The sequence below is a fragment of the Symphodus melops genome (assembly GCF_947650265.1).
Source record: "Symphodus melops genome assembly, chromosome: 13".
Lineage (NCBI taxonomy): Eukaryota > Metazoa > Chordata > Actinopteri > Labriformes > Labridae > Symphodus > Symphodus melops.
Window position 1 is genome coordinate 23,122,797 of NC_136703.1, and position 17,054 is coordinate 23,139,850.

General features: G+C 41.2%; 1 protein-coding gene across 2 annotated transcripts in view; it reads right to left on the bottom strand.

The window, feature by feature from the left end:
- magi3a (membrane associated guanylate kinase, WW and PDZ domain containing 3a) overlaps positions 1-17,054 on the bottom strand; it is a 127,840-nt gene that overhangs the window by 39,632 nt on the left and 71,154 nt on the right. For both annotated transcript variants that reach the window (XM_079358828.1, XM_079358827.1), the window contains exons 2-3: positions 12,402-12,518; positions 6,564-6,683 (exon numbers count right to left, since the gene is read on the bottom strand). In XM_079358828.1, the coding sequence (XP_079214954.1) occupies positions 6,564-6,683; positions 12,402-12,518 (237 nt within the window). The remainder of the gene's footprint in view (positions 1-6,563; positions 6,684-12,401; positions 12,519-17,054) is intronic.

Genomic DNA, 17,054 nt, shown 5'->3' on the forward strand with positions numbered 1-17,054 from the left:
TTTTGTCACGTGGTGGCAACATGACAGGTACCAGCAGCAGAAACAGTGCACCTATAGGTCTGATCATTTAAGAACAGTGTTATAACATTTAAGCAACATTTTGCAGCTTCTGACAGTGGTGGGTGGATGGTGTGAATGAAAACCATTTTCCTTCTCGTTCCTGGGCCAACACTTGCTTGCTTGCTTGGCAATGTCACAGAATTACACGGCCATTCACCCATGCTACGCACGCAGGCTTGTTTCTGCTGCCAGCACCAAGTAAAGAATTTATGTTAAACATGTTTCCCTTTCGAAAGCTTCTGTGCCCAGAGAGACTTCAGGATAAATCATGCACTGAGGCCGTGTGTGTTTATGGGTGAGAAAGAATGTGTGAGTCGGTGTCACGTCATCTGATTTAGTCAGCAGCTGCCAGCATATCTCATCGCCAACTTGTGAGAATCTGAATTAAATGCGAGTAAAACCCTAAATCTCACGAAATCCTCCAGAAAAAAAAAAAAAAAAAAAACTTTCATTAAAAGCTGTGATTGAAATACAACGGGGCTCGGGTTGATGCAGTCACGGTCATTTAGCTGTGAGAAATGCCAGAAAATGTTTTTCGTGGTGATGTTTTCAAACACAAATAGAAACTGGAGACACCCTCTTATGTTGTGGAAATTTGGGAAAACCTCTCTTGGGTTGTGTACTTCTTGATCCCCCCCCCTCCCCACGTCCTCTCTGTGTGTTTATCCCTCTGCCTCTTTGAACCTGCCAGCCACAGACGCAGGCCCTCATTAATCATTGAGAATGGGCTTCCTCTCTCTCGGGTAGTGCCCAGTCTGCCCAGGCCGCATCACTGACTGCCAGAGCCCCAGGCGGGTGAGGTCCATCTTGTGCTCCAGCCTTGGCATGCGGCTCTGGCCCTGCTTGGCATGGGAGCCCACACTTTATGAGCCAACCTTGTCAAGGCTGCATTCCTCCACTCCCTGTTGTGCTTGTGTTTGTGTGTAGAGCATCTCGATCTACTGTTAGATAACCTGCCTGTCTCATAAATAAACTTCCATCAGGTTTAAGTGCACACATCCTCTGTTTCCCCAGTGACTTTTACGACTCCTGTATCATACTGTCCACAATAACAACAATAACTTCACGTTTGATGAACTGGGGTACTTCTTAATCTTTCACGCCTCTGTTTTTATCTCCAGTTCGTCTAAGAGTGGACCGCAGTTATAGTAGTTCAGCACCTCTACACCCTTCCTGCTCTGTGACTTCTGGCCTATTGCCCGGTTTTCATCTAATCCACAGCTATGCAACGTTCCCTGAAAGTTCCATAAAGTAAATAATAGCCACAAAAAAAAAAAAAAACTATTATATAACAGTTGCATAAAATGTGGTCTGACAAAATAGGGGGATGTGATTTCTTTACTCCAGAAAAGTCAATAATTGTCACTTGGCCCTTTTCAGGCTCTACGCTATCAACATGTCACTTTCAGTCATTATGAAAGTGCCATTACACTGTCGTGTGTAAAGAAAGTGTCTTTTTCTCTTCATCCTGGAATTTTAAAAGCTTCATCAGGTTTGTGTTATTGTACTTCTGAATCAAAGCAACTAGCGAAACAAGCTAGGCTAACAAGATTTAACTGTTTCCTAATTATCTTCAACTCTTCTTTACAAGATTCTTTGTTTGGTAGTTGGCAAGACTTTTGCAAATAATTTGTCTACTAGTTAAAAACCTCATTATTAGGGGAAATAAAAAATTAAGAAATCTCAACCATGCTAGAAACTAGCTTGTGGCAGCTAATTTAGCAGCCCCTCCCAACATGACATGTAAAATGGCTTCATGATTTATAATGTTTTCATTTTCTCGGAGTGGTGAAAACCTTCAAGCAACTGCTTTAAAAGTACGTTTATCTGTTACCTTTTTAATTAGATTACTTATAAAACAAAAGGCAGCATGATGTAAATGATTTCTAGAAAATTCTAAAATCTTCCTGAATTGCTTATTCACACATGTCACTCATAGACTGAAATGTTCCCCTGCTCAACAGTGAGGGGTCAAGGGTGTCAGGAGGAAAGACATGATGTAAAATACATGAAGCAAGGATTAAAAAAACATATTCCCTGCTGGTCACACTCCATCTCACCTTTACTTGTTTTGGGTTTTATGTGTGTGTGAAAGCAGCGAGGGAATAATGACGAAGCAGTGTCACAATTAGAGACAAATAAATAGTAAAATGCTGATTATCAATACAAACCTTTGTTGCTAACGTTGAGTTTCCTCAGACACAGAGAGACATCTGCTTTCCTTGAATTTTGCCTGTCCATTTCAGCTGCCTGTCTCTGTCATGAATGATTCATACTATCAGCTTTTTTTCAGCACCGACCAAAGTGAGGGGAAGAAAATTGGATATGCCCTGATTCACATACATGCAAATCTAATTCCTGGAAGTAGGCCCAGCCAAGGTAACAAATATATCTCCCACTCTGACACTTCCGTCTCAAACAAACTATTTTTATGTGTGCGTGATACCGAAATCTACTCTAAGCAAAGACCTGCTTGTAATTCAGAGAAGGACACTGGTAGAGTAAAACATATAATGGATTAACGCTGAGTCTTCTACACACAATTTTCTTCTTTTACGCATGGTTAATATCTTCATAATATTAGCCTTCTGAAATGACTTCCTATTATTGAGCAATGTGAAACACTGGCTGTCTCAGATATTGGCTTCAGTAGAGCACTGTGAGTTAATGTCACTCTCGGTTACAGATTAACTATCGATACATCACGTCCCTGATGTGAACAGGTCTAGAGGATTAGTCACAGCTGTAATCATGGCTACAGAGGTCGATGCTTCCATTAAACCAACTGCAGAAACAGTGTAGATCCTGGCTCACACAGAGAAGCTTAACTTGAACTGAGGAAGCGAGACATGTTAGAAGAGTTGGGGAGAGGGATGAATAATGGCTGACTGTGATGATAAAGTTTGTGGGAATGGAGGGGAATTTTCTTTGAGCCACTGAAACTCAAAGTTCAGTTCAGTTAACATTTCGTCCCATGTGGAGAAAAAAGTTTATGCACTAAGGCTGCATGAAAACAAAAGAAAATATTATATATTTTTTTTAGCATTTCAGTAATTCATTCAGTAGCATACATATTTGTTAGCAGGTAAACTAGTAAAATTACTAGTTAAAAGTTACTGCTGCTATTTGAAGTGGTGAAATGATAATTGGTTGTATTCCCAGGTTGAATTGCAATCCCAGAACAAAGTGTTAAATAAGATGAAAATTGTCATATTGTGAATGTAGCTTCTCAACCTCTAACCAAAGACAAAGATAGAAAAGTCATTAATCCAGTCATTCTTTCTATAGAAGAAGTTAAAGGAAGTTTGCAACACCAGCAACAGACTCTCAAGGAAAAGTTTACTTTCCACAGTATTCAGGCTGTTATTCAGGCTGTTGAAATTAGTAACTGATCTGTAGTGAATGACTAACCTACCATGGGAAAATCCTTCAATAGGAGGTAAATAACTTTGTAGGCCTACTTAACTGTCGGTCTTTCTGTCTCTCTGTTTTTGTAAGTCTGAGGAAAGTAGATCATACGTTTATCAAAAGCTTATCTGTGGAGTCTAAGCAGCCAAAGGTCTGTGCATTAATTATTAACTTTCTGAGCGCTTCTGAATCTTTGCTTGCAGTACACATATGGTTGTGTTACATTAAGCAGAGGACGGCCAGAGCAGATCCATTATTCATGTTGTTGACAGGTTCAAGGGTTTAGGGTTGAAGAGCCAGTCTCTCAGGGGTTGGATATGGGACGGAGGGTGGATAAAAGAGAGCTATTACCAAGCGAACACATTTCTGACACAGTGTTTAAAGGACCAGGGTGGAGCTCTTTTCAGCAACAAAATCACCTGGGAATACATTATTTCTGAGTTTATGATGACAGGTCAATAAAACTGGCAACGTGTTGACTTAACCTGATGACCTAATGGTGTATGGATCAGCAGATTCACAAGGGAGCTAATAACCAGAGCGCCTTTGGGGATGAAGTTGCGTCACATCGGTGGAAAAGGTTGATGAAAGTGCAAAACACTGTTTCGTCAGTCTTCAGTTTTTGATAGGTGCATATTATTCTACCTAGAATTCAATTAGCAGGCATATTTATCCAAACTGATGTACATCAGAGAGTAAGTACCTGTAGACTAAAAAACATGGACTCAGTGACATCACTTATAGATTTTTGTTCACCAAATTGGGAACGCTGAATCCGACGAACTTATGGCTCATCCAGAAGAAGGCAAAACCATGGAGTTTGAATGTGACAAGCAGAGACAGGTTTTAACCAATAAAGAAATCGGTTATAGAGGCAATAAATGTACCAGGCTGTTAACTTGTTTATTTCTGTTGTAAAAAAGTTTATTTTTCATTTTTATATGGGCTCTTATGGCAATTCATTGGTTTATGAAGCCAGCCTCAAGTGGCCACTAAATGAACTGCACTTTTTTTTGCATTTGCATTTAGTTTAATTTCTCATAACCAGAGGAAGATGCTCGATTCTACCCGATCTCTCAGGAGGCTTAGACACCTGATCTCTTTGGAGAGTTTGTCACAGGGGAGAAAATCTGTCAATTGAATTCAGATATGGTCCAAACAAATTCCCCAAGGCCAGTTGAAACGTGTTTTAAATTGAAATGTGTGCAGTTTGTTTTTAGTGCCAAGCCCACAAGAGTCTCTGATATAGCTTAAGCATGAGTCTTAACAACTTAAACCCCCAACTGCAATCTGATAAAGCAGCACATAAAGCCAAGTATGTAAGACTGCTTGGTAGCCATGGTAACATGAATGCACAACACAGCATGACTGTGAGGTGTTCCTGGTGTATGAGAGTTAGAAACAAGGTGTTGTTTTGTTTGTCTTCTTGTGTATGTTCTCCTCATTAAAAAAGTTACTGTCCTCCCATAATATAATAGCAAGACTCTTCTTTTTATCTTGTTCCTACCTGTTCCTCATTATGTGCAACATGGGGCTGAGTTGCAGACAGTGCCAATTATGCCCATAATTAATTATCCTTGGTGAGCTCTTTGTAAGAACATAAATAAACACATCACATAAAGAAGAAGTTAATAGCTGCACGACCTTGTTGTGGCACTGATACAGGATGGAAGTTGTTAAAACTGTCAAAAACAAATGAGCATTTGCATGCCACCATGTTTATGTCTCTTGCTTTGTTCGTAAAAAGGCCACCATGTTTATGACTTTTCTCCCTTGGTTGAGACCACATGAACCAAACTTTGGGTGTCTAAAATCCCAGCACAGACCAACAGGAAAAACAAGAAACTCACAACAGGAACAAGTGGGATTCATTGACATGAGAAGTGGTGGAGTTTGTGTCTTTAGGGATAGGTATTGTTTGACATTTTTGGAAACCGATGAGATGCATCACTGAGTTGTAGTTTTGGTACAGTAGTTCAGATTGTTGTTTCTTTTGCTGAACTTCTGCCTTTGATTAAACAGAATAACTTCTCAGAACATGTGAGTGTAAGGATTTCTCGACACAATGGATTATATAAGAACACTGCTTTCCTTCAGCAAATCATTATCTAAATGAGGAAATATTATATTCTTATCAAAATGAAGTAAGACAAAAACTACAACCGAACCAAACATTTAAGGACAACATGGAAAGCTCTCAACAGTCGATACCAGACGGGTTTGATGCTTCAGATGGTTGCCAAAATAATGTAAAACTCTGACCACTTTAAACTGACTCAGGACTTTTACCAGGAACGTGTGTGTTGTGTGTACGCTACAGAGTAGCTGGAGTGCCGAGACACAGGAATTCCTCCTGTAATTTCATAGAATCACTCACAGCAGCGCATGATAAAACAATGTATGTGGTATGAAACTATTCAAGACACATTAACCAACACAAAAGATCATTGTTCTGAACAGTTAAAATGTGTGTTTTATTCTGAAACAAACTGGACGTTTTAATGTTGTTTGGGTGACTGACTGACTTCCCACCCTACACGATCTTTTCCGTGCTAAATTGATGCCTCATGCTCCAGCATCCAGCAAAATGAGAAAAACAGATGTGTTGACCTTCACCAACATTTACCATTAGAAAGAAAAAGATGGAATTCCTTTTGGAAATGTTGCGTTGCATCTTTTCAGTAGAGCTTAGAGACTTACAGGCCAAGGTGCATAAACTGTTCTGTTAGCCCAACGACTGGCAAAGGAAGTTTGTTAATCCTTTACTTTGTAACCCATCTGTCAGGCATAGAAGTGTGATTTACATTTTGTAAGTGCAATCGAAATGTTGGATACAGTTAATACTGATTTCCTTCTTTTGGAGTTTTCCCACTGGTAGACTCCCTCATAGAGAAATGACTGATAATATGATGCAAAAGATATGACTTAGAAAATCTAAATGACAACAGTTCATTGTGCAGACCACTTCATTAAGGGCGTTTACATTGGTAATACCAACTCTATTAACTCATTCTTTTACTTCCTTAAAAATGTTGTTTTTATTTTCCCGTCTGCAGTATAGTAGAGTTGTATAAATGTGTTGTGTGTTGACGTACCATCATATGTGCCACTCTCCAGCAGTAGCCCACTTTCATCCAGCTCACGAAACTCAGCCACGCTGATGAAGTTGTAGTCCACTCCGGGAACTTCCCCCTCTCTGGGCTGTCGAGTGGTACCTGCCAACGGAAGCACAGTGTTAAAACAGAGGGAACGTCCAAATGAGCGGGGACGTACCATTCCCCTCACAGGGGGGAGGAGGGAGGAGGCTAGAAGTGGCACTGTACCCAGCATGCCCACAGGGATGTGATTCAAGTCCAAATACAGAACTCAGGGCTGCGTCTGTGTCTACATCATGAATATGCAACACCGTTGGAGCCACAAAGATAGAAATCATTATTAAAATATGAAACATAAAATAAATAAAAAAAACGTCCTCCACACAGCAGAACAGCTGTCACAACGCAGAGGAAGTGTAACGGATGGTAATGAGCAGAATTTTAATTGCACACTTTAACTTTGACTTCTGTGTGAAACGTCACCTTTATTCCTTAAGGACGACATCAAACACTACATTAATGCAATAAATAAGTGTGGAAAATTGAGGAGGAACGAAGGTACATGGATGGATTAAAGCGATCTTAACTGTTGAACTTGGGATATCTGTTGTATTATTAGACTTTTAAATCATCTACCACATATTCGCAAAGCAGCTTTTCCTCAGAATGACACACAAACTTCAGTTTCCATGGCAATTTAACGCAAATATAATCATTTTGATTTGACATACTGCCAGTAAATGTTCCCAATGAAAGAACGCTTATATAACTAATGCTAGGATAGGTAAAGTACCGTTTTGTGGCTTTTGTCTGTGATGGGAATGTACATCTGAATACGTTTTTGTGTGATTAAAGGGATACTTCACCCATTTGCATGAAGCTTTGTATCATTAGAAACATGGTAGTAGTGTTGAATGGTCGTGAGTCCAGCCCTCATTTTGCCCTGAGACGAGAAAAATATGTTTTTCTTTGCCTGGAAGTTTTCTTCATGTAATGTAATATGATGCTTTTTGCATCACATGAAGAAAACTTCCAGGCAAAGAAAAACATATTTTTCTTGTCTCAGGGCAAAATGAGGGCTGGATTCACGACCATTCAACACTACTACCATGTTTCTGATGATACACAGCTTCATGCAAATGGGTGAAGTACCCCTTTAAATTCTGCTTTTAATCAGCTTTTCAGTTCGATCATAAAGAATTCAAAGGATGGCCCATGACTGAAAACAACACTGCTACAGTTTCAACACACAAGAATCCACGTCTACGCTGCTAATCCACTAGGGAGCGCTGCAGGAGCCCCATTCGTCACCAGAGCTGTCAATCATGACACATCCGCTCCTTTTCACATTAAATAGTTGATTAAAATCAAATATTCAGAAAACTGAACACCACTATTACGTCAAAATCCAGGTTTGAGAAAAAAAATTATCATGTGTATTTGACCTGTGCAAGGAAAGAGGCGGGGTCTATGACCTACTGTATACTACAGCCAGCCAGTAGGCGGAGCTCTGGATCTTTTGACTTCTCTTCCACCGTGTTGTTGCGTCGTCCATCTTTTTATCCAGTCTAAAGTTTGCTAAAGACCAGTTGCTTTCCTGAAGTAAGTCTTGCAGCAGCAGTTGCATTTTGTGCACCCTTTCTTTCGTCTGTTTTTTTCCCCCCTCTTTAAATATTTACAACATCAATAAGTGGAGCTCTATGCTGCATTCCAGTTCCAGCAAAGTTGCAGTCATTAAAATATAATTCACCATAACTTCTGCATCTGCTTGAAGAAAGTGTCACGTTTTTCCTCGTTGATGCTCTCATCTTTGAAAACATTGTTATGAAAATGATTTCACGCTCCCTAACATGCCGACTCTGTTTAACATCATCTTCGATGTAATCAGGGCTTTCCGGTACCCTCAGCTGAACTTTTCTGCTGAGCTGCAGTCTTGTGGGGATTTTTAACTCGTAGTTTCACAGGAACCAATCCCCCCATTCTTCATTTTATTTCCAGCCTGACTGCAATGTGAGCAATAACACATCTGAAACAGCTTAGCCTGTTGCGAAGACAATCTTTTATTTTGTCAACCGGGACAATCAGTGGAGAAAAGCAAGGCCACAAAGGAAGGAAATATGAGCTTGTTTTTAGGTTTCAGGAGATGAATGAGGGAGACGTTGTTCTATATACTTCCACCTTTCCTTCAGCAGGCGTGTATGATGCTTAAATAAACTGTATTAGTTTAACCTATTGGTAACCCATTGTGTGTCCTTGTAATTATAATAGCATCATCCACTGTCACATGTGTTGCAGATACATAATATGATGAGACAATAGGGAAACAGCTTACAAAGGGACGAGGAAAAACAAAAACTGTAGTGGAAATCTTCGCTGACCTCTTCTTGATGGGTGAATTCACAAAGCAAATCTCCTCAGTTTCTACACCTAGACAGCTGTGAGGGAGGATTACAGTAAAGAGAGACTACTAAGACTGTTCAAACTGGAAATCTAACTTTAATCACTCAAGGAGAGCCGGGATAAGGAGCTTTGAAGAAAAGGCTAGAGGAAATTTGCTGCCATTTCTCAGCGGAAAAAGAGCCCACAGTTGTGACTTCTTTCTTGAGTGTGGTTTCTTACAAGTCGCTCTTTGAAGAGATGAAACAACCACAGGGAAACAGCACAGAACAAAAGTGTCTGACTAAAGTAAATGAAACATGCCGAGGAAGAACTACTTGGTCTGCAGGGCTTTATAACAAAATCCAGTTCGCCCACTCAGTGTGCCACCAAAGGCCAAGTTACGAGCGTTTACCAAAAGGCTCAGAGATGCTTTTTACAGCTGAACAATAGAAAAGGTTCATTTATGCTGAGAGACAAGATTGAAGAGTGCTTACTTTAAATTTCACCAGGGACATGTGGTGCTCTTGGATATCTATTTCCATTAGCCAAGCAAAATATATCCCAACTATTTAATACAACGCAAACCACAGTATAGACATTTAATCCATAGTGTAATTCTGAAGCTTGTTTGACAATAATACACCTGTAATGGGAAAAACTATCACACTGATGTTTATATCTCAATTACTGAACCGCATTCAAACATAACAGCTAGTATGACAAAAATAAATATCTATAACAAGTATGGATGAGTTTGGTTTTTATCCTTTATATCCACCTTCAAGAGTCCTGCACACTGTTCTCTTTTTAATTTAGACAGTAAATCTAAGTGAATCCAAAGTTCGCACTCTAAATTTTGGTTATATGTACAAAATGCCTGCTCATAATTTCTCTTCTTACAGATCGATTGTCTCACGATGAGAATGATGTCTGGTCTGAAGCAGTACTATAATATGGTAAAGGTGAAGTAATGTCAGGAATAGCAGCATGTGGAAAAATGAGAAAAAAATGCAGCAAAAAAAAGATCTGGCACACAGTTGCTACTTTTGATCTAGTTACTGTTGCATTAATTTCCTGAGGATTACTGGCCTGCATTTATAATTTATGGGTCACTGTGGTTAACAGCTATCATCTATTAGATAATAATCTATTAGATCATAAGGAAGACCCCTTTGATATTTGTGGGATTTTTAACTCTCTATGAGATAAAGATTAAACGATGAGTTTCATCAGTGCACATCTGGATTTTGTCTTTTGTCTCTCAGGCTTTAAAACTCAAAAAGGAAGCCTCTACTGCATATCCTCAAAAGATAAACATGTGCAGGTTGTAAACCTTGTGTAATTCCTTTTTTTTTCTTTTTACTTTTCCAATCTATTCTTGTTTGCTTTTTTTGTATTAATCTGCAAAATAAGACTAGTGGAGCTGATTTTACATAGCATGCCGGATATTAACACCCGGGCTTTAATAAAAAAAGACAGCGGTGGTTGGCAGTGGAGTTGTGGGTAAGGATTTAGCCAAGCTTCAAAGATTCCGTGCTGCCCTGGAACCGTCGGACTGTCTTGATCCCCTGTCCTTTTTTATGGGAGTCAATCGTGACACTTAATGAAGCTCCGCTGGGTGAAAATGAAGAAGGAAGTCATGCCTCTCTCACTCGGAGATGCCATTCAGCAGCTGTAATGAGCACAGACGTCACGCTGTTGTGGCTTTTTAGGCTCCTCGCATGGTCACCGCGGCTCAGTGCACTGTGATGAGCCAGTGGCACAGGCAGGCATGAGCCAAGTGGACAAGGAACATATGCTACACAACTGAAGCCAGACTGTAATGACTAGCAAGGGATATGAGTGGCATGAGTTTTTTTTATCTTCCATGTTGGCTCACATGCTCAAATTGGGTAAAACAGGAAAGTGATGCACATTGTCCACTCTTAAAAAGCTACCGCATTTTTAAAGCAAGAGGTTTTTCCTGTTGTGACGTATTCTTTATACTGTAACTAGACAATCTTCGTCATCGTTCCCTTTCCCCTTACAAGGAAATCAATCCATTCGTCCAGCCTGGAGCCGAGTCGGAGTGGTATCAGCAAGTTGACCCAAACATCCCTCTCCACAGTAACTTTTCCCAGATCCTCCTGGTGGTTCCCAAGGCATTCCCAGGCCAGACGGGATATACAATTTTTCTGGACTTCTGACCACTCAATGCACTTTTAACAGTACATCCCCAATTCATACACACATTGCTACAACAATGGTAGTGGTGCCCATCAGCATTTTACAAGTCCCGCGACCCAAAGGCAACTTGGGGTTCAGTACATTGCAGAGTCAAAGCCGACCCTATGCCTTTGATTAACAACTAAAAACATCAAATACCAATCTGTCTTTATTTGTACAGCCCCAATTCATAACAAATGCTACCTCAAGACACTTTACAAAAGAGCAGGTAAAAAAAAAAGATCTTACACTTTGTTATATTATTTACAAAGACTCAACATTAATCCATCATGAGCACAGCACTTAGTAACATTTAGCAAAGTTATGATGGCAAAAAAAAAAAAAAAGTGCTGCTTTTTTAATGGCAGAAACATCAAACAGAATGCTGCACAGCTTTCTGCTGAAACTGTGTTGGGCTTGGAAAAAAGGGAATGTGGAGAGAGATGCAGAAAGGAAGAGAATGAAAAAGAGAGTTTCAGCTTCATAAGATCCTACACAAATGCGATTATCTTTAATTGATTATATCTTTTATATCATGTCTTTAAAGTGACTCTCCCTCCATGCAAAATGCAAGAAAAGGAAGCTTCTGGATGCGTCTGAGAAGTATAACACACAAAGTCTGGAGTAGTAATGAATAAATACATTTTTCCAACTCAGCTGTGCAGCCCAGAGAATTGCAGCTGCTCCTGCATTTACGCTTGTCGGCCTTGTTATTCATTTTAGAACCACTCGAGTATAAAATCTAAATGTTCTGTCCTTGTTATTTATTCTTCTACTTTAGAAGGAGCAGTCGAGAGAACTCTTCACTTTGTTATGAAAAGTAATGAGTTTCTATTTCACACCTTGTGAGATAAACATGGGCTGACTATGATCGAAACTGAGAATACATTTCTCCTAATAAGTCAAATATATTAGATTTCAAAACTTGTTTTCTTTTAACACCAAAATGGCAAAACAGCTTCTCATTTCCTGCGATTCCACAGTTATTTTTTTTATTCCCATGGCAGATAATTTTAGTCCAAATCTATTCAGATTTTCCTTAATATCAGTCACATGACGCCAAAGACCGGGCACTTCAATTACTTTAACAAAACAAACGAGATTCAGGAAAGACAATAAGTCGCATGGTGCAAGTAGCGCTGCAGATGAGAACAGACCAGGCTCCATCTGGAAGGATCAGAGAGGCAACAAGAAAAGGCCAGACACAATGAGAGCAGTGTCTGGGGTGCCCCGGGCTGCACAGGCTATACTTACAGGGAATGGTGCGCAGGTAGAGGTTGTCCCTGATCACCTGCTGGAGCTTGTGGTCCAGGGAACCCTTCTGAAACTGCAGGCTGAGGTAGTGACGCAAATCAGTGTTCAACACCTTACCTGGAGTAGAGGAGAAGAGAAATCTGGGTCAGTTTACAATGAAATCACGTAGGAGGGCGCACATGCTGCTCATATAGAAAAACAACAACAACAGCACCTGGATGATTCCAGTTTGGAACAATTTAAAAGGATAATTTAAATGTATAGGAAGTCAAAACAGACAACACATTCCCACAGGCCTGCAAACAAAAGGCTTCCATCTGGACAGCACTGACCTGTACATTAATTAACTAAAAAATAACCGACTTGCTAATTAAAGATGAACAACTGCAGTGCTGTTGCGGCTTTAGAACAAACGCATATCAAACAACGTCTTAGGAAACAGGAGAGGCCGCGCAGTCATTCTGAAGAGGAGGGAAATTTACGACTCTCCTCTGAGCGACAGATTGTCAGACGGAGGAAATGGATGCAAAGACAGAATAAAGAATCAAACAAAGAATTCCCTTGTGTTTGCCATGAACAACACTCTTCCTCTGTGTGGATGTCAGGAAGGGACATGCAGGATATAATTTGATTATGGGCGGAGAGTAGTTGCAAGCACTTTTTACTCCAAGCTGCCTGGCAGTGAGTGTACAACATTAAACAGAAGATTGAGTGAGTGAGCGAGTGAGCGAGCTCCAGGGTCCATCATCTCCATAAAACATGTCGCAGTTGTTCCGTCGTCTGCAACAATACCTGCAACGTGCCTCGTGAAACTCCCAAACTTCAAGACTGTCCTACATCTGTTTCTTCTCTTTGGCTTGATCTCAAACACGGCGTTACAAGGCCAAAAATGTTCGCCTGCCAGATTCTCTGACGCATGTTGGAAGAACTTCTCCAGATCAGAAAATGTTGACGAATCAAAACAATGCGGCAGTCAAGACTGCCAGTTACGTCACTGGACTCCAAATGAGATCTGAATCTAAGTTCTGTGAGGCAACATCAGACAGTATAGGATGACGCATCTTTTCCAGAAAGACACCTACAAGAGTCTGTGGATAGAAAATGCATCTCCGCAAGACTCGTTGCGCTGTACTCGCTCAACCACCCGGTGAATATTTGATCATATTTCAGCTCTCTTTCCCCGGCTTCTCTGATCATCAACACACTCAGAAGTCATTGAGGACTTGCTTTGATTTCATATGAACAACTTTGTTCTTGGAGTGTGCAAGACTCAGACACAGAGAAAAGTGGCAAAAAGGAACTGAATAAGATAATAATGATAGAGCGTAGTAAATGAATATTCCAGCGGCGAAATGAATAAAAGATTCAAAAAAACTGCATCATCCTACGCATTGCATACTTTACAAGAGTTCTGCTGTGAAACTTGAACCGTATCCTTCATGACGCCCTTATTCTGGCTTGGTAGCTGCAGAACGCTATTGCCAACTAATTTAAAAACCTTGTTAATGATATGACAATCTCTTTTTCATTCCCTGAGGGGATAAAACGTACTGCTGGGAATGCAGATCAGCAGCATTATGCTGCCTTATTCAGGGGGTCGATTCCCATTCTCCCCCATTATCATCTGCCAAAAAGTTGTTTTGAAATATTTTGGATTAAAATCCATTTTGGTTTGTTGCTAACAACAACACTCAATACTTTTGCTCTGCAGGCACACTGATGAGCCAATAATTGAAGTCATCCTGTGGTTGTGTGGCTTTTGAGCGTGCCTGCTGCTTTAATTGAAACAGTCCAGTAACTGCAGCATAGCGGTGGTACAATCGAGGGCCGGGGCCAAGAGAAGCATGGCTCTCCATTATGTAACTCAATAGACTTTTTACTGGCACAATGAATGTGAGGAATTTAGGTCAAAGAAACAAAAGCTGGGGTCTTGCTGTGAGCATTGGAAGTAGAAAAACCACAAGCCTGCGGTGCATGTTCCCAGAAGCTATGAGACATGAAAAACACCAACACACACACACAATTGACATACATCCCAATTTCTGTCCTGCTGTTTTAAAAGGAATGGGAATGGGGAGTGATTTTGCCATCACCAATGCTTTTTGTCACGCTTAGGAATGCCGCCGTGGATCTACTTTCGCACACGCACACCGCCGTCAAGATCGGCTGGTTTTCAGTAAAGGTAACGCATGTGGCTAAAATGTGACCACAGGAATCCTGCCACTCAAAGGGGTAAATATCCCCCACATGGTCAACAAAATCAATCTCTCTCTTTCTCTGTCTCGAACCACACTCAAACAAAAAAACATGCAAATCTCGTCCCCATGCCCAAAGCAAACTCCCACTCAAGTGCTCCTAACAGGGCAGTCTTTGTGGCCCGCCTGTCAGGTTGTGTTAGCGCGGTGCATCATATCTCCAGAGACGGAGAGAGAAAGAGAGAGGGGAGAGGCGAGTCGCAGCTTCCTGCTAGGTTACAAGGCAGCGCATCACTGGCCTGCCGGGCTGGTAGTACGAGGCATGCAGGGACACAATGGAAGCCTTTGTGCCTTGTCATCTGGCTATTAGACACTCTCTCATACATGGGGAGTGAATGGGAGGTGGTGCGGGGAAAGAAAGCGGGGCTGCAGTTCAAGGATGGAGAATCATTAAAAACAGAGGGAGCCAGCTAGGGCGGCAAGCAGGGGGGGGGGGGGGAGGTTTCAGAGAGGAGTAATGATGATGCATTGGAACACACGTGGAAGCTAACTCACCCCGCCTCCTTTCCTCCTCCTGCCCTTTTTATCATTATTCCGTCGCTCTATTTCTGACTGTGCGTCTTCGCCTCCTCCGCTGAGGAGATTCATTAGTCCTGGCAGATCCCCCACAGGGCTCATCACACTGTATGTTTGAGATCGTGTCTGCATCTCCCCCGTTTTCATTCTTCAAGCGCTCGCCACTTAACCTTTTGTTTTCTCACACGCTCCGGCCCTTTGCCTCGAACTGCGTCTACCTGTCGCTTCATCAGCTCACATTCTGTCCTCCGCCTCCGAGATCATTCCGGATCAAGGCAAACAAAAACAAAGCCTTTGCTGTAGATGTGTCTGAATTTTCTTTTAGTTTTCATTATTTACACTTGTGTGTAAAACGAGGGGGAAGAGGAGGTGGAAAAGACAACAAACAAAAGGAAATGAGAGGAAGCCAGGGTTTGATCAATGAAAGATTCAAGTGAGGGTCTCAGCAAAGAGTGGAAATAGACTTACATACCCCCTGCCTCTCTCTCTCTTCATCAAACTCACATCCAGCGAATCAAAACAAAGCACATGCTGCTGCCCATCAAGCTCTCCTTGGTCCCCTCTGACCCTTACATTATGCTATCTGCCATGGGAAACTGCACACCTCACCATCTGTCATTTCCTGTAACTGATGTCAAAACTAGTGAAGTGCTCAGAAAGGCGCTTTTATTGAAAGAGCGGTTGTATTACAGCCAGTAGACCAGACCAAACGCTTCAGCCTGTCGGACAAATTTAGCAGCACTGTTCTTGAGTTATTGTTTGATAGCCATGAGGCACGGAGACAAAGTCAGCAGCACATCAACGCCTTCTCAACTTCCACAATCCTTTGTTCGGAAAATTACACAAAGCATCACGGAGCAGTTGTTGAGACAGCTGCAACAATACCTGTAATGTGCCTCATCAAATCCAGTCATGTCCAACATCTGGCTTTTCTCTTTAGTGTATAGTCTCAGACACAGATCAGCAAAGTCAGGAGTTTTAAAGAACATCTGTCAGAAAGATAATACAACTTCCAGAAACCTCCATAGGTTGTATATATTTAGCGTTCAATGGAAGACTCATTCATCTGATGGCTAATCCACTTATATCTATTCCCACCGTCTTCTGTTCTTCCTGTTGTCATTACTTCACTGACAGGTCAGACACTTAAAAGTAATCAAAGACTTGCTCTGAAATGTAACACATTTGTTTAGTTCACACTTGTCATTACTTGTCAGAAAAACATGGTTAAAAAGGGATCTTACTGCTCCCAAAGGAAACAAAATCTAACATTTAAAGCAAGCAGTGTCTCACGCATTGACACTTTACAAGAGTTCTGCTATGAAACTTTAACTGTATTTTTTAATCATGCCAGTTCTAAGTGGAAAGTCTAAGGATAGATTAAGCTGCTTGGAAAGCCAATGCCTAACAAATCTCAAAATAACACTATTGGAGGAATTTCTCTTCCTCTCACCCAATTACTCCAGTTGCAAAGCAGAGCCCAGAACCACCTCATCTGGCTCTCTGACTTTAGCGTAGCAATTTCAGCTTTAGACAAAGAGCTCTACGTAGACCCATGATGAAATGGCAGAAGCATGGAGCTGCAGCACCAGGAATCCCCCCCAAAATCCAGATCTGGCTGGAAGGCTTGGTCTCATGAACTGGTAGTTGGGCAGCCTACATTTGGTGATCCTTAGACAAGCCTTCCAGCGTCATCTTTAGTCATCTGAACCTTCCATGCATCTCGCTCACCAATGTTTTCCGCGCCTGCATTTTCCCTAAGAACATCCACATAATGTTAAGTCCTTGTTGGCTCCCACTGCACCAGTTTACTGGCTTGGACTTTGATTCACATGTTTCAGCAGCTCAAAGACAATCACATGGAGCCAGCAAAACATACATT